General features: G+C 30.6%; 1 protein-coding gene across 1 annotated transcript in view; it reads right to left on the reverse strand.

Annotated features, from left to right (window-relative positions):
- The window catches only part of LOC145328558 (vesicular acetylcholine transporter-like), a 50,074-nt gene extending 24,834 nt beyond the window's left edge, over positions 1-25,240 (reverse strand). The window contains exons 1-6 of the mRNA XM_080172294.1: positions 25,111-25,240; positions 19,027-19,124; positions 17,723-17,849; positions 13,785-13,846; positions 12,743-12,801; positions 3,283-3,376 (exon numbers count right to left, since the gene is read on the reverse strand). Of these exons, the coding sequence (XP_080028420.1) occupies positions 3,283-3,376; positions 12,743-12,801; positions 13,785-13,846; positions 17,723-17,849; positions 19,027-19,077 (393 nt within the window). The 5' untranslated portion in view covers positions 19,078-19,124; positions 25,111-25,240. The remainder of the gene's footprint in view (positions 1-3,282; positions 3,377-12,742; positions 12,802-13,784; positions 13,847-17,722; positions 17,850-19,026; positions 19,125-25,110) is intronic.
- Between the last annotated feature and the right edge of the window lie 606 nt (positions 25,241-25,846).

The following is a 25,846-nucleotide window of genomic DNA, read 5'->3' on the forward strand; positions in this document are numbered from 1 at the left end:
ATGATGAGGGAATGAAACAGTAATCCTTCTATCCATCTATCCTTTTCATGTATAAACGTATTCATGCTTACTTTGTTATTTTATAACTTTCATGAAATAATATCAAAATCGGCTTGGTACCTATGTTATGACGATTACTAAAAAGTAGAACTAAATTGGTCTAGAAGTTAGCGAGGTCATAGAGGACAGACAAACTTGGATTAGTCTTATTGAAATTACTCCTGCTTTTATTTTTCATCAAAATTTGTATTATATGCATATTAAAATTAAAGGTTCCTTAAATGTTTTGATCTCTGGGAAATACTTTTGTCCTGTTACCTATTTTGGTCTGAAAAACTAATCTATATAATTAGAAGATTAGACATCTACATGTCGTTAGACTTGTAGAGTTTAAAGTAGCAAAGGTACTTTGTAGTAAGAATTTTCAGTACTTACAAATGTATGTGCTGGACACACTTTTTTGCTATTTGAGAATAATTTTATTTACTGACCAATTTTGAAAATTTTCTCCAGTTAAATTAAATTTTTAGTAGGGAAGCTACTCTATAATTTGAAATGTTTTCTATCTTAAAGTTAAAGGGTTCCGTCCGCCTCACACATGTTTTTTTACACATTATGCATATATGTTTTTTTTGTTTCTTGGCTGATTTCGAAATGAGATTATGTATTTTTATATGTGCTTTTCTTTTATCTTTAAAACATTTATCCTCCTTAATGATAAAAAAAATATAATTTCAAAGGCTTTATAGAACATATAATAAAAGATATTTTGATAATACATCAAATTTTTATTCCATTAAAATCATTCTCTATTCAAATCCAGAGAGATAGGGAAAGGGCAGTGGTTAAAAAATCTTCTAGTATGACTTTGAAATCAATTAATATCCGCTGAAAAAATCATGTATAGCATTGAATAACTGACAATTTTCTACAAATATTGAAATAAAAATCATAAGACCAATACCAGTTTTGTTAGCCCCTGCCTTCTGCCGTTCGGAGCTAACAAATCTGGTTTAAATCTTATAATTTTCATATTTTTCGCTATTGTCCCTTCCCCCCACCCTGATTTAAAATATCTTTTATTTTAACAAGTTATTTTAATTAATTACGATTAATGTTGTAAAAAAAAATATTAAGTAAAGAAATAAATTAAGGATCTAGTAACTTTATAAAATATGTTAAAACGAATAAAACCCCAGTCAAAGAATGTTAACATCGCCTTTTGTCAAAAAATTGTATGGTAGCACAAAACTTCCCAGATCAATATGGTTTCCTTCAGTTGAAAAAATGTCTCTTTCTTTCAGTGAAAAACCTTAAAAATTTTCTTTTATAAAGATTTATAGTTCTGTTTACTAAGGTGTAAAGTGTTCATATGATATAGCTTTTCCGCTTTATAGCAAAAAGTTTTGTAAGTTTAAATATTTTCCTATATGGCTTTAACACAACATGGACATAATATTCATAATGACATCCTTTTTTTCATAGCAGTATTTAACATTACATGGACAATGAAATTTTTTGACCTTATATCGACAATTATTTTGGCAGGGGTGTAGAAACACCAAGAGGCTTTAGTTGGAAATGGTTGTGGGGAAAAAGGATTTCTTTAATGCGAACTTTTATACTAAAATATGTTTTATTGATGCTATACTTTTATTAGTAGAGTAACAACTCTACAACTGCTTGAAAAGCGAAATTTTACTGTTTAATACTTTAATGTTCTTTTTTTTATTAACATGAAATAGATTGTTGCTATGAAAGTATAAAGAATTAATAAATTTAAAGAAAAATGAAACCCTATTAATTTTTTTTAGAAATAAGGATCTAGTTGTTACTGACTGTATATTTTTCTTTTAAAACTAAAAATCGTACAATTAAACAGAAAAAGATAGTTTTAGGTAAAGTACATCTTCAAATGATTCTAACAGCACAACAATTAAATTTTCAAAATAAAAATTTAACATTTTGTAGCAATGAAGGTATTCACTTTTAGGGCCACGCAGTTTATATTTAAATTAAATTTTCCAACTGACAACCCTAAAATAGTTTTTAACACTCCTATAACCTAAGAGAAGCAGCATTGTGAAGGAGAACCATATCGTTTCAGCGGTTAGCGAGATTCTTTGGTACAAACAGACAGAGATCCTGTTACTTGTGTATAAGGACACAGTATCTACTCTCATTTCAAGGGATTTAGGGCTTTGCATAGGAATACAATCTTGTGCTGATATCAAACAAAAAGATATTGCAACAAAATCACAAAAAACATATTTGATTTTTTCTTGAAAAAAATCATTTAATGAAAGTCTTTTTTCTCAATCTTTCCGCCAACTTATCGAAATTTTGATAAAATTTATTAAACTTATAAATATAAATTTGGTCCATTTTTATCTTATTTGGTATTTCAAAGACTTTTTTCAATATATGTTATATCCTGAAAACACCATTTTCTACAATATATAGCATACTAGTTTGAATTATGGATTTACGATAAATCTAGAAGTTATTTTTGGGTAGTAAAAGTTTCGTATCTTTTGCGTTTCATATTTTGTAAGATATATGATTTTTAAATACTCTAAAATTTAAAAATAAGAAGCTTGGCATGCTTAATTTAATCAAGCAAAATGTTTCCTATTTTATCCTCAATGCTTTATGGAGTCATTGGTTTCTCCTGAATTTTTTAAATGATGTATTTAACGTTTATAAGATTTTGTTTTTAAGAATGATTTTTGTTTGTTTTACTTAATCCTAATTTATAACATTTTGAACTAAACAAAGCGTTTGATACAGATTAAAATCTTAATGAAATTGGTTTTTATAGAGTGGTATTTTTATATCTATAATACAAAGTAGAACGATGTCTGTCTGTCCGTCTGTCCGTCTGTCTGTCTGTCCCTTAAGATCTCGGTAACCACTGAACCGATCGGATTCTACTCTTCAGGGTATCTACCTATTGGTCCTGTAGTGGTTTTAAGCTATTTTCTTGGGGGGTGGGACACCCCCAACCCCCCCAAAAACCAAAAAATCACCCCCCAATTTTTTTTTTTTTTTTTTTTTTTGAAGGAGATTTCCATGGTCCTTTACGATTTTCGCCATAATTTTTTCTTTTATCACCTCTTGGGGCAGAGCCCCTAGAGGCTAGGGGCGAAGCCGCTAGTTATATAATAAAATACATTGCCTACAATTTTCATCAATACAAATATATCTTTTGCTGGCGAAGAGGAGGCCAATACCACTGTTCTCCCCCTTATACTCGATCTATCTATCTATCTATATGTGTACCTGTACAGCAGCTTTGCTGGCAAAGAGGAGACCAATACCGCTGTCCTCACCCTCATACTCGATCAGAATCCCGTTCACGTTCACTTTACGTGTCCTGAAATAGACAAGGGTCAGTATTTCTAAAGAAAATTTTGTTTCATTTTATGAAAATATATAAAACTTAAAGTAAAGGTACTATAGCTCAGTCATATTAAATCATAGGAAACGCGCGGTTAGAGAAAATGAGCTGTTATCTTCCTAACTTCTTAAATTTTGTGTAATGATTCGTATGACCATTGTTTTTCCTTTCTATGTTAGTCTGTCATTCTTGCTTTACAAACATCTACCTTTCTATCTATCTGATCAACGCACACTGTATCTATTTATCAAATTATCTATCTATCTAGTATTGGTCAATCACCCCTATTTGTGTGTTTCCTTTTATCTAAATCCGCATTCTATTGGCGAGGGTTTAACAACCATTAGAACAACTTTACACAACCTTACCAACTTTTTTTTTGTAATTTTTGTTCGATAAAAGTAAATTATCTCGGAAAGGACTCATCCATTTAATTTGGGGTTTTCATGGAAGCTTCATAAATGTGTTGAAGAGGTTTTATGATATTCTTATATATAAGAGCGTCGACACTCAAAACTAGTTAGAGATGTCTGAGGCAAATATGTTAATGGAAACTTTCGACTTGCCTTGGTTTTAAGCTATTATTCTGTTGTTTAATGGGTGCACCCATTAGTATTTTGTGTGTGGACTAAATCCCCTTCCTAACTTGGACTTTCATATGTAATCAACAAATATTACATAGATTAAGCTATAGGTAGATAGGAAATAAGTTTCCCTCTAATAGCAACCATAGAATACTCTGGAAAGTTAAAATAGAGGTATATACGCCATTAAATAAAAGTAACAGGATCTGTGTCTGTACCGATCTCTGTTACCGCTGAACCGATAAGGTTCTCCTTTACAGCCTATGAAGGTTTATCACTATTTTTGGGGAGGGTAATACTACCATCCAAAGAGAAATCGCCCCTAGAAAAAATGTACAGGGGGGTTGATTTCCCAAAGAGGCCTCTAAGGACGTATCCGAAGAATAAGGTACTATAAAAGGTACAAATAATTGCATACATTCTACCTACATTGTAAATCTACATAATGTTTAATCTATGACAAACATAAATTTGTATTCAAGTGATAAAGGTAAGTTGGACTTTACTTACAAAATAGATATTCTTAACTTTCCTTAACTATTTTATGTCATTCTTTTCATTTGAATTAGAAATTTACCTATTAATTTAAATATCGTTCTTTTTGTATATCTCCTTCCCTCTCTATCTATTATTGCCTTTTGCTATCTGTAATTAGTCATATCTTTCTTTCTTGATTTATATCACCTCTCTTTCTCTATAATTTTTTATTTTAAATAGGGGGGGGGGGTAATTTTTTCTAGGGGCGATTTCTCTTGAGAGGGTGGTAGTACCGTCCCCCTAAATACTTCTAAACCTTCCCAGGACCCATATGAAAGAAGAGCCGTATCGATTTAGAAGTTAGCGAGATCCTTCAGAACAGTACAGACAAACAGACAGGCACACACACAAACATCCTGTTACTTTATAGTTTGTTTGTCCATAATTTTAATATTTAAAGCCTAGCTTTTATGGATATTTCATCCTTGTTTTAAAAGGAACCTATATATGTGACTGCACTTTTACGTTATCGTATTTATTTGAAATGTACCATAGTTTCAAAGAAAAATTAATAAATAGAAAATATATCCTAAACCCATAAAAGTTAAATTAGAAAAAAAATATTTTTAAGCTTCGATAAATTTAGGTTGAATAACATTTCCATGAAACGTTCTTCCAATAAAGATTGTGTTTATGTTGACCAAATGTCGTTGAGCAATGTTCATCATGCAGTAATTGTCATCAACAGTAAAATAATAATTGACAAGTTGAAAACCGTCCGAGAGAACCAACTATTCTTTTCTTTAGTAAAAATATCTCTATAAAAACTTTATTTACTTTATAGATTGAAAATAACAAAAACTGGGTAAAAAACAAACACTCTAGAAATATGACCATTCTAGATATAGCAATTGTTTCCCCTTTTTGTCCTTTTCCAGGGCTCAGCAGCAAAGAATCAACCCTTTAAAAAAACTTAAATAAGCTTGAACCTGACACAAATCTGACAATCCCTTTTTTCAAAAATGTTTCATAGTTTGCTGTAAATACCTTAAACTTTATTTACAAATTTATTTATGTTGATTTATTTTAATTGAAAATAAATAAAAAAATATCCAGCTATTTAATCTCTCCTTAATTTAATAAACAATTATATTTATAATTAAGAACATATGTTTGAACATTTTTTAACAGCGTGATAGTATTTTAATGAAAAGTAGAAAATATAAAAAGTAAATAATCTAATTTATATTTAAGACATATGTTTCATTAAAAGTCCATTCTTATATTAATATAGCCATTTTAGAAAAACCATAAAATTTAAATTTTTATATGAAATCATACAAAAAATATATATTAAGTAAGTATTAAGTATGAAATCCTTATACTATAGTAACAGGATGTTTGTGTGTCTGTGTGTTTGTACCGAAGGATCTCGGTAACCGCTGAACCGATTGGGTTCTCCTTAACAAGGTAGCTTCTCATAGGTCCTGGGAAGGTTTATAACTTTTTTCTTGGGGGGTGGGACACCCCCAACCCCCCCAAAAAAATGAAAAATACCCCCCTCAAAAAAAAAAAAATTTTTTTTACTTTTTCTTTTAAAATCTAAAATAAGAAATTCAAATTGTTGGATGAAAAGTTTAGACACTGCAATATTAAACCAACCAATCAATATTTAATAAAATAACCTAAAGTTTTCGATACATTGAATGAGAGAATGTATTTATCAAACTTTGGGACCAGTATTCCCTCCCCCCTCCCCCTTTTACTTCTGTTTTTTCATTAAATATAATGGTTGTTATTCATTTCATCTATTTCAGCAAAATTAAAATAAAACCACTTTTAATACATTTCTGACACTCTACAAGAGTTAATGTTCGTCTAAAATTCCGTTTCAGAGCTTCGCTTTTATGGAAGTTGTCATCCTTGTTCTATATAAATTTATTTAGAAAAAGGTACCGTAACCAAACAAATATACTAAGTGTGGTTTTCAGCTATTTTGCGTGTTTATTTACACAAACCACATTTGATTTTGTCCCTTAAAAGAATCAATACCCCTCCCCCCCAACTGAAAAAAAATATTCAGATCTTTTCCCCTTTAAGGCCATATTTCTAAGAGTAAACTACCTATTTGCAAAATAGCCTAAAACCTGGCTACATCCAGCTAAAATAGTACGTAGAATTAATAATTTTGCTCTACACATTTGAGTAATGGGAGGGTTATGCCAAAGGGACAAAAATTTGCATTTTCAATTTCCCCCTTTTGATAATTCTTTATCAAAAGATAAACAAAATATACCAACAAACAATTTCCCATTAAACTCGATTTGAAATCTTTGAAATCTTTGAAAACCCCTTAAATTAATTTTTTACTAACAATTTCTTCCGCCGTTAAAAAATCAGATTTCAAAAAATATTTATTGTAATACATTCTCTTGTAAGGATTATTATAAATTATTGAATTTTTTGTACTATCAATATCATCTTTTTTCTTCTTTTGTATTATAAAAAATAAGAAGTAAAATTTTAAATCCCACCCAATCTCCAATTCAGATATATTTATTTTACAAAATCAATACTTTATCTTGGATGAAGATCAATTTTTTTTCTATTGACCTTCATCAGTCTAAAGTTAGGATTTTTTTTTGGGGGGGGGGGGGAACTCTATAGTTTATGGAAAATATGTTTTGCTTACACAAAGCTACGTAAATGTTTCCCTTTCCAAAAGGATTTAAGAGATATTCCACAAGAAGATATAAACCCAGAACCACTTCATTATGCAATCTACATTTTCCTGGATATTTTGTCTACGGTAGACCTTAAGTGTACAGCTTTACAGTACATTGTTTCTATTTGTTAAAGCAACACGTATGATAAAAGAAAAAGATTCTGTTTAAAGTAAAATGCTTATATTTCAATCAAAATCTATATTTTTGTAATTTTTACTGATCCACTTCATTATGCAAATCAAAAGAAAATCAATGAGAAAACGTTTGTTTTGCCCTTTTCTCCACTTTTAAAAATTAATTCTGATAAAATAACAATTTTTTAAGGGATTTATGCATTAATTATATTGAAAAACAGTTTAAGGTAGATTTTATTGATTTTTCTAAATAAGAAATAATAGGAAAAAAAATTCTAGCCCTATCACTTTAGAGGACAGCTGCCGACCCCCAGTCTTATAGATGAAGCTAAATACATGTTAAAAATAAAAATTAGCCTGAAAAGTATACAAAAATGTTTTTTGATGTGTTAAAAAAATCCATTTTAAAATCTTGATTTTGAGGATGATGGCCTTTAAGATGCTCTTACTGGTGGTGATGGTGAGCTAAATGTTATCAAAGTGCATGCCCATGAAGAAAACTTATATATTGAACTATGATCCAATTTTTGTAGTCATAGCAGCCTCCAGCCAAGCAATGTTAAAAAAGAAAAACATTGCAATTTTAATTACTAAAATTCATAAAGTAAATAATGTAGTTTTTAGATAATGGTTATATTTCATGTCGAGAGGCTCCACTGGAGGAAGCTATGACTACAAAAAATGGTACATAGTTTAATAGACAAGTTGTTGGAATGGTCATGTACTTAGATAACCTTTAGCTCACCTTCACCACCAGTAAGAGAGCATCTTAAAGACCATCATCCTCAAAATCAAGATTTTAAAATGGATTTTTTTAACACATCAAAAAACATTTTTGTATACTTTTCAGGCTAATTTTTATCTTTAACATGTATTTAGCTTCATCCATAAGACTGGGGGTCAACAGCTGTCCTCTAAAGTGATAGGGATAGAATTTCTTTTTTTCAATTATTTCTTATTTTGAAAAATCATTAAAATCTACCTTAAACTGTTTTTCATTATAATTAATGCACAAATCCCTTAAAAATTGTTATTTTATCAGAATCATTTTTCAAAAGTGGAGAAAAGTGCAAAACAAACGTTTTGCCATTGATTTTCTTTTGATTTGCATAATGAAGTGGATCGGTAAAAAATAAAAAAAATATAGATTTTGATTGAAATATAAGCATTTTACTTTAAAAAGAATCTTTTTCTTTTATCATACGTGTTGCTTTAACAAATAGAAACAATGTACTGTAAAGCTGTACACTTATGGACTACCGTAGACAAACTATCCAGGAAAATGTAGATTGCATAATGAAGTGGTTCTGGGTTTAGTATAATCTATTCCTGCATTTTTATTTAAAAGTTAAATTTTCTCACTATGCAAAAGTGAATAAGAAATAAAAAATAGTGTATTTTAATTGGTATTTTGGTCTTTTATGTTTTCTGATTAATTCATAGAACCTGATATTTGCATATTATGACCGTACTTAACCTTCTTCATTTAAATAAATAATCCCTATAATCCGTCATACCAATATATATTTAGTGGCATTTTTTCAATTTACGGGATATTGAGCAATATTAACCAATTTTAACCTTTTATTTTGAATAAATGAATGAAAATTGGCTGAACAAAATTTGTTGAATGTTATGTGGTTAAGTGTTGATTACTTCATAATAGTTAATAGTTATTTCTCGTATCGTATTATAAACGGCTTTCCGCGGATATAGAATGTACAATTATAAGATTAAAACTAGTTTTTTTAGCCCCGAGGTGCCGGAGGCACCGGCTAAAAAAACTGGTTTTAATCTTATGATTGTACATTTCTATATTCGTAGAAAACTGGATATAATACAATGCTAGACATAGTTTTTTCGTATGGATGAGACCGGTTCCTATCCACCGGATTCGAATGAATACGAGAAAACAATTTTATAATTTATAATTTTATACTATTACTTAGCAGTAAGGTTTTATGTCTAGTCAAAGATATCAAAAATGCTAGTCATAATTGGACGTACTTTTCAGGGAAGATTGATCTGTGTATTGGAATAGTTCTAAGATAGTTTTCAGACCTTTCCAATCCTCCCCTAGAAGAGAGAGGCGAATCAACTAGTTTATGTACAGAGTGAGTCAGAAAAAACTGAGTTTTCCGATTTTCTGATACAACCAGTAGGAATATGGAAAAAACAATTATAAGTTCTTGTTCTCTATAAAAATATACATTAAACTTAGAAAAGGTGTTTTTGAATATCTCTGAAAACAAAGGCGCTTTTTAGAGCATAAAGATTTCAAAAAGTGTGTGTTATGACTTTTTTGGCCATTATTTTGTACTTTTTAGGTAGATTTATTTATAATAAAAAATGTCTACCATTCTAAACAGATAAACAAACATATTTTTTTGTTTATTAAAACTTTTATTCAACAGATTGTAAATATTTAACATCTTAAAAATGCAATTTATTTAAATTAAATTATCACATTATAAATCAAACGTTTTGTTGTAATCTATTGTTAAGATTTAATACCCCATGACTGGAAAACCAGCTCATGACCGGAAATATTTCATCTTGTTACCTGAATTCCTTCCCCCTCTTCTGAATTTCCTCTATATTTGGTGCAAGACTGGATTCAATCTCCAAGATCTCCGCCCACTTTTGACAAACTATACTTGTGTGCTTGTGTGTTATAATCCATCATAATAACTTCATTTAAATAGGGTAGGGTTTCTAAAAGGCATCTTTATTTCAAAATTCAAACCTTGATAACTTTTTTATCTTAAGAGATTTTTTTGTCAAATTAAAAGGGTTTTTTTTCTTTTTACTATAAGCTACGTTATTATAGAAGATTCTTTTAAACCACATGCATCACAATCAAGAAATATGAAAAAATGACAAATTACAGTATTCTCAAAATGCTTTTTTGAAGAGCCAAAAAGCATTTCACTTTTAAAACTCATTAAAGTACTTTTCTTAGACCTTTTTCTAAATAAATATTGAAATTTTTAGATTTTTTTACAAAATAGATGAGTTACTTTAATTTTTCATGATCAACATTTTTCACACAAGGCATTTTTTGACACCATACACCTATCATAGAGGCCGCATTTCTAGAGGTAATGAAAAACACCTTTTACAAGTCTGATGTGCTTTTGTACAGAGAACAAGGACATATAATTATTTTTTCTGTATTCCTTCTGGTTGTTTCTGAAAATCGAAAAACTCAGTTTTTACTGACTCACCCTGTATATAAATTTATTCTAGTTTCTTTGATTTCAATTTCATCTATGAAATACTATCAAATGCATTTCTCACATCGAAAAATCTCAATGTTATACTATACTTTGGCTTCAACTAATCAAGAATCAGTGTTTTATTTTTCGGCTAACAAAAAGTTAAAAACAGGGGGAGGACAATGAACGTTAAATTAATCCACAACTCTTTCCCCCACCCACAATTACCAACTAAAAAAAAGCAAGTCTTAATATATAAGAATTTAACGCATATTGTCATATCACTGTTCCTTTTAATATATGTTATCCTGGTTTGAAATAATCAAGGTATAAATGAAGAAAACAGGATTTATGTTCAGATTTACTAGATTTATTCCCTATCGGGGAATGGAAAGATTTTTTAAAAAATAATTAAAGATGCACAATTTAATTATTGTTGCTATATTTCTTCATAAACTTTTAAACAACACTTTGATTGCAAAACGTTTGTCTGAAAGTTCTAAATGTGCAAAATTCGAACATATCAACTTTTGGATTGGATAGGGGTAAGGGTGGTAAGTTTTCTAACCGTTATTTTTTAATTTTTTAAATAACAAGTAACAATTTTACTTAAATTTTTAAAAATAATATTTGTCTCGTTATCTGAATTTAACTTCCCCAATCCGTGTTTATTTTTCGACTTCCACAAATTTTCTTAACAAACAAGAATGACAAGATGCAAAGAGAATGTATCATATTATATTTTTTACAAATGTATTTCCATGTTGATTTTCTTAGTGCAATTTAGTAAAAAAAGTCATTTTTTCCTTCTACTTTGCATTGGATATATTTATAACCTAAATAATCCTTAGAAAACCTAGGGATTTTAAGAGATAAGATAATGGACGATAAATTAATGTTCATTCCCAATGATGATAAGCAAAATTACTGCTTCTAGACTTTTTAGAAAAACCATAAAAAAAGTCAAATTATTGATCTTACGACGTGGTTATAATAATTAAGGTAAGTTAGTGTAATTTACAGAACAATGTCTCCTCCCATCCTGAAGATAACCACTTCATATTTAGATACTCTTTGACAAAGACCGTGTGTGAGATTGGATTGTAGAGTAGCTGCACGCGTGTAAAGTTAAGGTAAGGTTGATATTGAAGAAATTACCAAGCTTCTTGTCATTCGTAGGGGTGGAGGGGGGAGGTATAATATCCCCCTCCCGCTATCCCACACTATAAATCTTAATTCCCCCTTTTACTCAAATTTTGTTTACACACCCCTCCGAGTAAGGGGAGGGTACTTTAACCGATGTTTTGTTTTTTAGCATTTTTAATTTCACAAAAAGAATATCTGGTGTTTATTCAAAAAATTATATTTCAATTTGATTTCTTAAAATCGGATTAAGTTCCCCTTCCTTGTATCTAGCTCCATAATATTGTAGAATTTGTATGATTTTGGTAAAACTGTACCCCTGGCCCTTCCAAAGGATGTAAAAGAAACAATAGTTGCTAATAAGTTGGTCAAAGTTCCCTTCCATTTTACATGAACTGATGTTTGTTGACAAATCGACTAAAGTACCCCTACCAAAAGATGTCTAAACGAAACCGGGCCATATATGTTTATAAGTTGGTCAAAGTTCCCTCCCATTTGATTTAATCTCCCTTTGGTTGTAACATTATTTGTGTATGTATGTGTGTGTGAGTGTGTGTATGTTTATGTGTGTGTGTGTGTGTGTGTGTGTGTGTGTGTGTGTGTGTGTGTGTGTTGTAGAACAAACATTGAAACTTTGTCTTGTTTGCTTTTCAAGTTAGAAAATTGGTCGTGTTTACAAGGGAGGGGAGAGGGGGGGGGAGGGGTTATAACTTATAATTGATACCAAATTTAAAAAAAAAAGAAATTTATCTAGTCTATCTAATATCAGTTTTATACGATCACAAGAAAATGAATTGTCTTGTTTTATTCAAATATAAACAAAATTTCTTTAAGTGTTATGTTATGTATCCGATTTCATGTTTATAAAGTAAATACTGTGCTATTCGATGGTTCTAAACTATTTAAGACAACAAAACCTTTAAAAGATCCGTTACATTTTAAAAGAAAATCTAAAGACCATTTTAAAAAGCTGAGTTTTTTTTATATAACAGCAACAAAAATGTCCGATTATTCTAAAAAATTCTAGCTTCAAATGAAAAAATCTTGAAAATTTACTTACTTGTTTATAAAGGTGAGAGAGTAATTTCCCGTCGCGTTCGCGTAATACTTTGTTACTTCCTAGACAGAAGAAAATATATTCGCGTAATACTTTGTTACTTCCTAGACAGAAGAAAATAATGTATTATAACATTGCTACGCATTCGCGTAATACTTTGTTACACCTAGACATAAGAACATAATGTATTATAACATTGATACGCATTCGCGTAATACTTTGTTACGTACTTCCTAGACACAAGAAAATAATATATTATAATATTCGCGTAATACTTTGTTACTTCCTAGACACAAGAAAATAATATTCGCGTAATACTTTGTTACTTCCTAGACAGAAGAAAATAATATATTATAATATTCGCGTAATACTTTGTTACGTACTTCCTAGACACAAGAAAATAATATATTATAATATTCGCGTAATACTTTGTTACTTCCTAGACAGAAGAAAAAAATGTATTATAACATTGCATCGCATTCGCGTAATACTTTGTTATTTCCTAGACATAAGAAAATAATGTATTATAACATTGCTACGCATTCGCGTAATACTTTGTTACTTCCTAGACACAAGAAAATAATATATTATAACATTGCTACGCATTTCAGATATTTTATACAGGGATAATAAGATAATACTGTTTGAATTGTCCTTCTGGTTTCAAACTTAATCATTATTCCTGTAATAATTAGGTACGATTTAGAATTACAGCATCATAAGCAAAGCATCTCTATAATCAAGCTGTAAAAAGTCCTAAAACAGTATCCTGTAATTTTGCAGTGTTACTTTTACAATAAGTTTACATACTATTTTATTTAAACATTAAAATAATTATTCTACATATAAAGTTTTGACACTCTACAAGTGTTCATATTCGTTTGTTGAATTAAGAGCCTCGTCCTTATGAATGTTATCATCCTTGTTTTTATTTTTTAATTATGTTATTTTACTTTGATGTAGCGACGTATTGACGTACAGACGGACGTTACTAAACCAGATAAGAGTAGCTCTGTGTTACCAAAAAAAAATGCAGAAAACCAACCTTTACATATTCCGGGTCTTCAATTTTATGAGTCTCCCAGGCGCCAATATATCGCAAGTAATCTAAACAAAAATATTTCTTCAAAAATTTCGGAAAAATTGGAATTTGTTCTTATTTTAAGTTTAGTAGAGTTAGTAGAGGCCCCGCAGGGACTGGAAATAATTAGGGGATCAAAATAATGTTTACTTGAAAGTAAGTTCCAGATACTTAATCCCAATGATAACTATTTAAGATTTTAAAAAAATATCTTTTCCTAAATATCAAAACAAACATGAAAATCAATATATAAGCACTTTGATATCAACAAAACATTTAATACTAAACTAATAATTTTCTCTCTCTCTCTCTCTCTCTCTCTCTATCTATCTATCTATCTATTTATCTATAAAAAGTGCTTATATTATAATTTAAGGATAAATAATCCTTAATCCTAGATTATCATAGGATTTTAAAATCTCACCACTTCAAATTAATTCCCTCTTATGCTTATAACTTTTTTTATCTTCTAACTAAATAAGGGAAGCTCTAGTTTTTGGTTTTAGTGTCTAAAAAATGAGAATACATTTTCTACGCATTCGTACTTCTAAATTGCATTAGGAATCCTGCAACAAAAAGGTATAATTTGGAAATCATGGTAACTCTAGAACCAAAACCAAAGTTTTCTCATTTAGATATATTTTTAAATTTTACCATAAAATCAAATTGAAGAGTCTCCATTGAACTTGTTAAATCACGCTTTACTAAGCATTAGTTATTATAGTTGTAAACTATTGCGATTTACTAAGATGTAATATATGTTTGTTATTTATATAACATAGAATAACTTGTAGTCTGTTTAGGTTGCATACATGGACATCATTTATTGGACAGTTCTTTCTTCTAGTAGGAGGAGAGGGGATGCGATAAAGGGGTTGGATTTGGGGATCGTTATTTTAACCAGCTACAAGTTTCACTTTGTTCGAGTACATGATAATCTGGTGAGAGATCCAAGTATTGATAAATCCATTGTTATATAAGGTACTGGGTAGACATTCAGGGTTATGGTTACGCATTCAGGCTACGCAGGATTTAAAGAGCTCCCATCAGGGATTAGGCAAAGGGGAATTTTTTTCCTAAAAATTTAGTGTACAAATTAGTAAGGTTTGATTATCTCCATAACACTAAATAATCTCGCCACCACTTATAGAATTAAATATGCCGTAAGTAATAACTTAGAAAAACATTACCACTTATTATAAAATTAAATTTAGGTCTTATTTAATATTTGAAAACACCTCGTCATAACTATGATTTTTTAATGCTGCTATGTCAGGCGCGCGAAAATTATATAAACAGAGATGAAGGTCGTGCAATCAAAATGATCGTTTTCTAAAGGACGCGTAAAGGAAAGGAAAACAAGATTTGGTTCAGAGATGTAGCAGTAAAAGACCTTAAGGTTACCCGGGTTAGATTAAATTCATACTAGAGGCTCTGTATTTAGAGGGACAGCTAAATATTTCAAAACCATCCCAAGACTTCAATCATCACAGGACCATTGTAAAGCTTTAGTTAAAATGAGAACTCAAACAATAAAGTACAGGGTGTTTCAATAGAAACGTTTTTTTTCAAATCTTAATTATGCATAGAAAATAGAAAAATTATATAAAATGCTTTATATATTTGGAAAACCTATTTTGGGACATTTATGTTTCAAATATTTGAAAATGATTTTTTCAATAAATCATGCCTTAAAAACCGGTTTTTCCAAGGGCCTTATTTTTGAAGATTTAGGGATTTCAGGTTGTGGAAAAAATGTTCACATTTTTAAAATTCAAATTGCGCGGCTTGTATTAATAGTAGAAAAACGCCATGCATATCGTTAGAATTGTCATAAACTCTATTTTTTGGAAATATAAGTGCCATTTTTGTGCTATTTGTAGTTTAGGAGCTACGTTGAAAATTGTGAGAAAGGTTGAAAAGTTTTAAGTAAGATGGAACATTTTATCACGTAGCTCCTAAACTACAAATAGCACAAAAATGGCACTTATATTTCCAAAAAATAGAGTTAATGACAATTCCAACGATATGCATAACGTTTTTCTACTATTAATACAAGCCGCGCAATTTGAATTTTAAAAATGTGAACATTTTTTCCACAATCTTTAAATCTGTAAATCTTCAAAAATAAGGTCATTGGAAAAACCGGTTTTTAAGGCATAGTTTGTTGAAAAAATAATTTTTAAATTTTTGAAACATAAATGTCCCAGAATAGGTTTTCCAAATATATAAAGCATTTTATATAATGTTTTTACTTTCTATGCATAATTAAGATTTAAAAAAAACGTTTCTATTGAAACACCCTGTAGATATAGAAATCATGAGCTTCATATTAAAACAAGGATGGCAACATCCATAAATGCGAAGCTCTGAAATGGAAGGTCAAACGAACATTAACACTTGTTGAGTGTCAGAACTGATTAAACTGAACATTAATGCATATGTCTTTACAAAATTGTAAGTAAATTTCTTGCAAAACTGATTAAATACATGTTACTGTTTAAGAACATACTAACGTTTTTAGGACCTGATAATGAAGATGCTTCGCTTATAACATTGTATATTGTTGTAATATGAATCAGTATTAAAAAAATCAGATGAATAGGATAATTTTAACATTTTTGTTGTCAAAAAAGTAAAACATCAGCTTGTTTTTAATGGACGTACGGACTTTCTGGTAACGATTATAGAGTTGCTGTTCTTTCTAAGTTATTTCTAATTGCTATAGGAATTAGCATACAAAGTTTGAAATCGACAATTCTAACCTGTCTAAATTAACGGAAAGAGCTAACTGTAACGAACGGACCGACCCCAATTATAGAAAAGTTTCGCTTTTAAAAAAAATAGAGTTGTTTCACTACTTAAGATATTTGTAATGTACTGTAATATAAACATTTGTATAAAATCTAAGTACTTTAATTAATTATTTCAAAAAATGTACTTTAAGTGGTTTTTTTCAGTACAAATGAAAAACAAAACAAATATACAATTTTGGTCTATCTGTACGTTAACTCTTCTCCCTAGTTAAAAGAACACGCCCATATTATTAAATAGAGACTCAACTAAAAAAATATATTATCAATTTAGCTTGCTAACTTAGAACAGTAGGAAGGAGGCTATTAGCCAACTTCAAGTTTCTCTTCATTAGAGAACAAGAAAATCTAGTGTAGGATCATAATATATCCATTGTTTTGTTTAAATTAACCCTCCCCTCTCCAGAGTGAATGATAATCTGTTTAATTGAGTAAAATCAACAATGTATAATTAGAATATATGTCATTGAAGTTTAAAACAATAGAGGATAAAGAAGGGAATTAGGGAAATTAAATAAAGACAAATAGAGTGAGAGAGAGATAAAAAAGAGAAAGGAAAAAAAGAAAAAAAGGGAGATAGAAATTGAGTAAAATAGAGAGAGACATAGTGAGGAAAAAAGAGAGAGAGAGAGAGAGAGAAAGATAAACCAGTTAATGATATAAAATATTTTTTTTTATAAAAATGTAATTCCCTTTTACTGCACATTTCCTTATTTTTAGAAAACATGTTATTATGAAAACTTTATAATTAGTTTTAAAAGATGAAAACATATTATTTCATTAATTTGTCATATCATATCAAAACAGTTTTCAACTCTCTTCTTTCTATTTTTCTATATGATTTATAATTTATGGTAAAAAGTAGTAGGACATCTATCTATCTGCTTGATTGTCCTCTAAAATCAAGTAAATGGTTGAACCATTCATTCAACAAGTCTTTGGAAAGTTTAGTATTGTTTAAGGTGAACCCCCTTTCCCCTTAGGAAAAAAAAGAAATTTATCTTAATTATCTACTTAAAAACTATCAAATTATGATTATAACTCCCTTTCATTCTATCTATCTTAATATCTATCTATCTATCTACCAACCTGGAATAATTGGAACAATAACCATATAAAGCATGTTATCTAGGAGCAGAGCTATGGATACTGTGACCAAGACAAGCTTGCGCTGATACTCTGGCAGCTGTAGGGCATCCCACCACTCCTGCCGTACCTAGATAGATAGATATGGAAACTGTGACCAAGACAAGCTTGCGCTGATACTCTGCCAGCTGTAGGGCATCCCACCACTCCTGCCGTACCTAGATAGATAGATAGATATGGAAACTGTGACCAAGACAAGCTTGAGCTGATACTCTGGCAGCTGTAGGGCATCCCACAACTCCTGCCGTACCTAGATAGATAGATAGATATGGAAACTGTGACCAAGACAATCTTGCGCTGATACTCTGGCAGCTGTAGGGCATCCCACCACTCCTGCCGTACCTACATAGAAAGATAGATATGGAGACTGTGACCAAGACAAGCTTGCGCTGATACTCTGGCAGCTGTAGGGCATCCCACCACTCCTGCCGTACCTACATAGAAAAATAGATATGGAGACTGTGACCAAGACAAGCTTGTGCTGATACTCTGGCAGCTGTAGGGCATCCCACCACTCCTGCCGTACCTAGATAGATAGATATATATGGAGACTCTGACCAAGACAAGCTTGCGCTGATACTCTGGCAGCTGTAGGGCATCCCACCACTCCTGCCGTACCTACATAGAAAGATAGATATGGAGACTCTGACCAAGACAAGCTTGTGCTGATACTCTGGCAGCTGTAGGGCATCCCACAACTCCTGCCGTACCTAGATAGATAGATAGATATGGAGACTCTGACCAAGACAAGCTTGCGCTGATACTCTAGCAGCTGAAGGGCATCCCACCACTCCTGTCGTAACTATCAAATATTACATTGTTGCACATAGAATTCCTTTTTTTCAAGCAATGAACTTTATTTTTCCCTCATTTGACAACAGCTATCTATCAAACATCTGATAAGCAACAGCTAAACAATTCCTACAACAAAACCTTAATATCCAGGAATCTTAAAGAATCAGACGAGGGCGATTTAATGTATGACTCCATGATGATAAACAAAATCAACCCTTGTGTAGATTAAGATTGTAAGATGAAATTTAAATAATGGTAGTAAAAACACAACAATCAAAAAAAATAAAGAGGTAAAAACAATTTTTTAAGCCAACAAATGAGAAATTTTGAGACACGTATGATTTACAGCTAAATGTCTTTGATCATAAAATTATGAGTGTTTCAAAAATTTTCATAAAACTAGAAAATCAATTTTTTAATAAACCCTGTAATAATATCAAAATGTTGCTTACCTCCTTGAGGGGCTTCCCAACAAATGGGACATTCCAATCATTTATCCCCATGGTTAGAGCCTTGATCAAGGGACTTCAAATATCAAGGTTCAAACAACCTAAAAAATAATAATTATTATTAAAGATAGTTTATAAAAGTTATTGGATGTCTACCTGTGTCTGTGTGTATTTCCAGAAAGATCCTTTAAACTAACAGCATTATTTCCGCATATTTACATAAAGTTATGTACAAGCTTCCAGTCAAATGCGCTTATTAGGTCAAATTGTTCTTAATTGTACGTTTAATTAGAGACTCGACAAAGAGGCAAGAAAAATGCGCCGTGTGACGTCAATAGTTCAATCTCTTTTTAAGGGGTTTCCTTTCCCAATTCTCCTCTCAACTCTCCCTTTTATTACGTCACACGGCTCATTTTTCTGCCACTTTGTCGAGTCTCATTTGATTAAACTATGCTTTTGGTCATAATGAAAGGCAGCTTGACCTACTATGAGCATTTGACTGGAAGCTTGCACCTAACAACGGAATAAAGCGAAAAAAAAGTACGCTTTTATTCAAGTTTTTGGGTGACTGAATGTATGATTCAGCACTAAAATAAAAGGAAGAATCTTACATAATGCATTAGGCACGAATATAGAATGTATGTAATAAGTGTAATGGGGGAATAATTACATAAAAACACATTAAATATTATTCATATACATTGTTTGTATAATAGGTAGGGACACAAATAATGGTTCTCAAAAGAGACTAGCAAAATAAAAAATAAAGTGTTGTGGTAGTAAGACAGTAATCTTATATTTTAACTAAGCTACTAAAAGCAGGATTTTAGGTTTTTATCAACACTTCATGAAGACCTACACATCACTATCCTTCATAGCACCAGAGATATTCAAATAGGAAAAACATTTTTTCTAACATTTTTTATAATTTATGTCTGTGTTGCTGATCGTAGTTAAGTATTGTACATATGTTATTATTACAGAAAACAAATTGTCTAATTATTATGCTTTCAGTAGTTTATCATTTTTACCATTCAACTGGGATCATAATGTTCAAAGGCGCTTAACTTACAGAAAACTTGTTTAGTCTTAAGGATAGCAGTGTTTTAATGTAGCTCGACAAAGTGTCTCAAAAATAAGCCTTGTGACGTCATAAAAATGAGGTATTGTCCATCTCTTTTTTAAGGGTTTCTTTCCCACTTCTCCTCTCATCTCCCTCATTTTTATGACATCAAATTGCTGATTTTTGAGACACTTCTTCCAGCTACGTTTTAATTGATTATCTTGTATCCGATGCAATTTTAAGTTATATAAACTGTTATTTTTGTCTGGTCTAATTTGACGTAGTGAGAGAATACAGACCTACAAATTGGTTCCATGCTACAGAGTAGTTGAGCTATTAAAATCCTTATTTTCAGTAAAATTTTGAAAATATTATGTGTGGTGAAAATTGTTAAAACAAATACTTTGTCATCCCCCCACTAATCCCACCTCCCCCCATCCCCATCCACCGTTGAGTCTGTGAAATCCATTTTGGTAATTAAATTTGGTAACCTCCCTCACCCCCCCCCCCCCCGTCCTCTCCATCCAACACTTTTATTAGGTAATCTCCCCCAACCCCCAACCTCTTAATTTTCTATTTATATTTTAAGGGTGACTTATAAAAGCATTTCGTTTTAAAGATTACGAAAAAAAACGCGTAGCAAACTCAGGAAATAAATATTCAAATTAAATCATTAATCATTATTTTGACACAATATATTGATTTTCACCATTTGTACCACTCCATCATTATGTGATTGTTACAAATATAAAAAATGTATTTTTTCTCAGCTGTTATTAAAGATAGAAAGCTGACATTTTTTTCAGTACTTTTAAGGCCTTTGGTGAGGTTTCATAGTGAACTTTTTTGTAGATCACCCTTTATTTTATATTTAAGGTAACATGGGAGATGTGTGTGTGTGTGTGTGTATTTTCTTAAAGGGAACAGAAATCTAAAGAAAAAAAAACATTTAAATCATGTAAAGTTTTTGTATATGAAAACTTTTTAAAGGCTATTTACTGTCGATTCTTTTTTTTGTCCTTTTAAACTCCAAAAACAAAGTAAACACACAAACAAACCCAAATCATGATTTTAATGAATTACACAATAATTTCGTTTTACTTCAAATCATAGTTTTGTCTAAAGTTTCTGCGAGTTAACACAATTTTAAATTACTTCTCAATACTTCTTTTCATGACAGAAAAGTTAAAGGGAAAACAGTTTTTTCTTTGGATGAAAAATCTCTTCGTGTTGTGTTTATGTACATACATCATCATATTTCACATTAGCAAAATAAATTATTTTACATAAATTCCCCCTTAAACATACTTTATTTTCTACTACCCCCACCCCCTACTATACATTTTTCGAACCATCCTGGTCCCTCCACCCCCCCCCCCCCCACCTCCATTACCCAACACACTTTTATCTTAATTCCCTTACCTATTGGTGTTCATTTAAAAAATAATGATAAAAACCATGAATCCGCGGATTAATTTTTGTTAAAAAAATCTATTGTTGAAATAGGAATTGTATCAGCACATTAGCAAGACCCCCCCCCCTTACTTCAAAAACTTATCATTGAAAACCAACTATTTTTGCTCATATAGTTTTTATTGTGCTAATTTCGGAATTGCTAATTTACAGGTATTTGAGAACACCTACCTATTGTATATAAACACATTTAAGAATAAAAGACATAACAAGGATGACAACATCCATAAGTAGCGAAGCACAAAAAATTGTGGATGGGAATACGTAGAAGTAGATTTAAAGTGTATTTATTAAAATCAAGAATAGATTTATTGGAGAAAATAAACACGAAACTTTGTTTTATCTTGTATGATGAAGACGGTTAAAGTAAATTACATACTAGATGCACATAACAACGAGGGAAAAAAATTTGAAACTGTTAATGCAAAAAAGTTTTAAAATTGGACCAAAAATACCAAAGATATGGGGAAATATGTCAAACATATGAAAATAGCCAAAAACCTGCTAAAAGGCAGTTTGGCCGCCATTGTTTCTTTTCTTAAAACACCAGAAATTTAATGTTAATATCTTTAACTGAAATTTTTTTGAAAATTGGACTATAAACACCAAAGATGTGGGTAAAAATGTGATAAATACAAACATAGCCAAAAACCTGCAAAAAGGCAGTCTGACAGTCATTGTTGTTTTCTTCAAATGACAGGAAATTTAATTTTGATATCTTTAACTGAAAAAATTTCGAAAATCGGACCATAAACACCAAAGATATGGAGAAAAATGTGAAAAATATAAAAATAGCCAAAAACCTGCAAAAAGGCAGTCTGACCGTCATTGTTGTTTTCTTCAAATGACGGGAAATTTAATTTTGATATCTTTAACTGAAAAAATTTTGAAAATCAGACCATAAACACCAAAGATATGGGGAAAATTTGGAAAATATAAAAAATAGCCTAAAACCTGCTAAAAAGCAGTCCGACCGCCATTGATGTTTTATAGTTAATTGTGCTCCTTAATGATGGGAATGTTGTCAAAAAATTTCAGCTCTCTATCTTTTATAGGAGCCGAGAAAATCACGTTTCCCCCAATTCATTAATTACGGACGGACGGACGGACAGACGGACGGACAGACGGACAGACGGACGGACATAGTGAATTATAGAGTAGCTTCGCTACTAAAAAGAGAGGGTGGGGGTATAGAACGTTTTATAATAGTTGGAGCATCAAATAAAAGCCATTCAAAATGATTGTTCAAAGAACTCCACCCCCTCCCTTCCCTCTTCTCCTCCATCTCTAATCTAATGTTCCATTAATGGGATAACCCCCTCCTCAAATTCTCACTCCTCTTTTTCTATTGATAAAGGTTCCTTATGACTAAAATTTAACAGAAAATACAATTATTACAAAATACAACAAATTTATATATTTGTAGATAGATTAGATAGAAATTTAGATATATTTATATTTTATAGTTACAGGTAAAAATGTTTTTCTTCGCGTAAAGATTCTCGGCAAAAATTATATAATTATTGACCTTTTAAAATATCCGTATTATTTTTTCTTGGTTGGAGAAGGGGTTGCGCAAAAATAACTCTTCCACCCAAATATTATGTCTTGATTCCCCTTGACTTTAATTCCCTGTGGAATATACTCATCTTGTTCAAATATAGAAAATGTCATGGTTATTTAATATTTTCTATCAGGATATCTAGACATCTAGATGTCGTGCTCTAATATAGAAAATGTCATGATTATTTTATGTATTCTATCTTTATATCTAGACATCTAGATGTCTTGTTATTTTAAACAATACGTCGATATTTTCTATCAGGATATCTAGACATCTAGATGTCTTGCTGTAATATAGAAAATGTCACGATATTTTGATATTTTCTATCAGGATATCTAGACATCTAAATGTCTTGCTCTAATAAAGAAAATGTCATGATTATTTGATGTATTTTATCTTTATATTTAGACATCTAGATGTCCTGCTCTAGTATACAAAATGTCATGGCTATTTGAATTTTTTATAAGGATATCTAGACATCTACATTTCTTGCTTAAATAAATATAGAATATCTAATTATGCCTATTCTAAGGCCCTGAGGGGCTCAGTGCAAAGCCACTTTCCTTTTATTTATTTCATTTACACTTTCTCAAATATTTTTCCATTTTCTGTTTGCAGAATACCTGTACTAGACAATATTGACATTTTAAACCCCCCTCCCCCCCCCCCCATCCCCATAATTTATAATGATGAGTATAAGTCTCTTGGGGGTGGTAATCGTAATTTGGTTCTGCTGATATATTAGGTAGGACAAGGTATATTGTTCTTAATAACCTACGGCACAAAAGTCTATTTAAAATATGTTAAAACCCAAAATTCACTTAATTTTGGCATTTCTGTAGATATTTTTGTTTGGTTTATTATTCCATAAATGATAACTGTCAAGTTGGTTGATTGATATAAATATAATATCTGTGCATCTGTATGTATTTGAGTCTTGGCCCAATTCATATCTAGTACAGATGTCTAAATTAATTCTTACTACATTTGTTAGAATATAATCATAAAAACGTGTCACCGTCTACAATAAGGGTTTGAAGATAAGGTTAAACAAGAGTTGGTTGTATTTTACCAAATAACAACGAACATGATCTAACATATTAAACAAGGTTCGTTAAATCTCTCCAAATGATGTATCCATCCCATTTAGATTATCAATTATGGATGATATCATTCTTGTTTTATTATATAGGTCAGTAGTAGCTTAAACTTTTAATATTTTCAATAAATAGTTCTATAATCCTTTTCTGTATAACTTTAGTAGGCTCTTAACTTTATAATCTTTGAAATAAAATAGAGAAATGATCAGGAAGTTAATTTAAAGCTTGTAAAGATAAATTGTAAATGAAAAACTGAAGTTTTGGTCTGTAGTAAATTTATGAGATATTTGAAAGTTATCATTCAAATGAATGCTTCAAAAGGGTAAAGGTAAATGAAAACATCCGAAAGTAGCGAAGCTCTTGAATATAAAAGTGAAAGGAACACCCAAGCAGGTGGAAGAAAAAAATCAGCTGACTATTTATGATAGCAGCCAAAAAAAAAATCCAACAAAATCTAATGGCCATTCGAGCATTACCGACAGAGTGAATCTTCAAAACAAAGAATCTACCGTCTATTTTGAATAGCAGCTGAGAAAATCAAGTTTCCACTTAAACGTGACTAACAGATAAACGTTTGTAAAGAAGCTTCACTACTAAAAATTTTGTATACGACAAAATGAAATATTAGTTATTCATTTCATCGTATTATAAACAGCTTTCTGCGGATATACAATTATGTACAATGTAAATGTACAATTATAAGATTAAAACCGGCTTTGTTAGCTCCGAGATGCCAAAGGGACGGGCTAAAAAAACTGGTATTATCCTATGATTGTACATTTTTAAATTCGTAGAAAGCTGGATTTAATACGATACGATAAAAGATTTTTCAGTATGGCTTAGAACCGGTGGTTTTAAAACCATACTGGATAAAGGCCAAAATTTACCTGTACTAAATATTTTACAGTATGAGCATTTTTATTTCAACTATCTTCATGTTTTTTTTCTTATTTTTTTTACAAAATTGTTCTTAGTTGTTCACATTCTATCTTGAAACAACAACCAGTCATTGTGTCTGAAATAGGAAAAATCTTTTAAAAATGTGCCAAATATTTTCCTTTTTTTGCAAGTTTTTTTTATCGTATTGTAGACATCTTCCGATAATGTTAAAATGAAAAATTAAGATGGTATTTATTTTAGATTTTTATTTCAACATTCGTGAAAATTTACTGTAATACGACGCAAAACATGATTTTACAGTATGGCTGAACGCCGGTTAGTTCATTATGCCGTGTGTCCAAACGTTTCAATCACTTATTGAATCTACAGAAGGGGTAATTTTGTGTATCATCATTGTACATTAATTATTGGCCATTGTCTTATTCCTTTAGATCCCTGTTTGTATCTCATCTACATTCTAATAATTTTAAATCACCCCCCCCCCCTTCATCGATATCGATAGTATGGTAATAAAGTGTAACATATGAATCTGTAATAGTTAAAAGTAACTAAACCGCCAGCGACCCGCCCCTTTTAGTTGTTTAGATAAAAAAGCTGAATATTTAGTACTCACAGATAAAATTAGAAATTTTATTTTAATACACAGTTTTTTAGGGTAAAATCTTTAGATCTTTAATTTGAACGTCTACAGGAAATGTTTATTTATGTATTAAAAAGATTTGC

The sequence above is a fragment of the Acartia tonsa genome, chromosome 9 (assembly GCF_053477335.1).
Source record: "Acartia tonsa isolate MP-2025a chromosome 9, ASM5347733v1, whole genome shotgun sequence".
Taxonomy (NCBI): Eukaryota; Metazoa; Arthropoda; class Copepoda; order Calanoida; family Acartiidae; genus Acartia; species Acartia tonsa.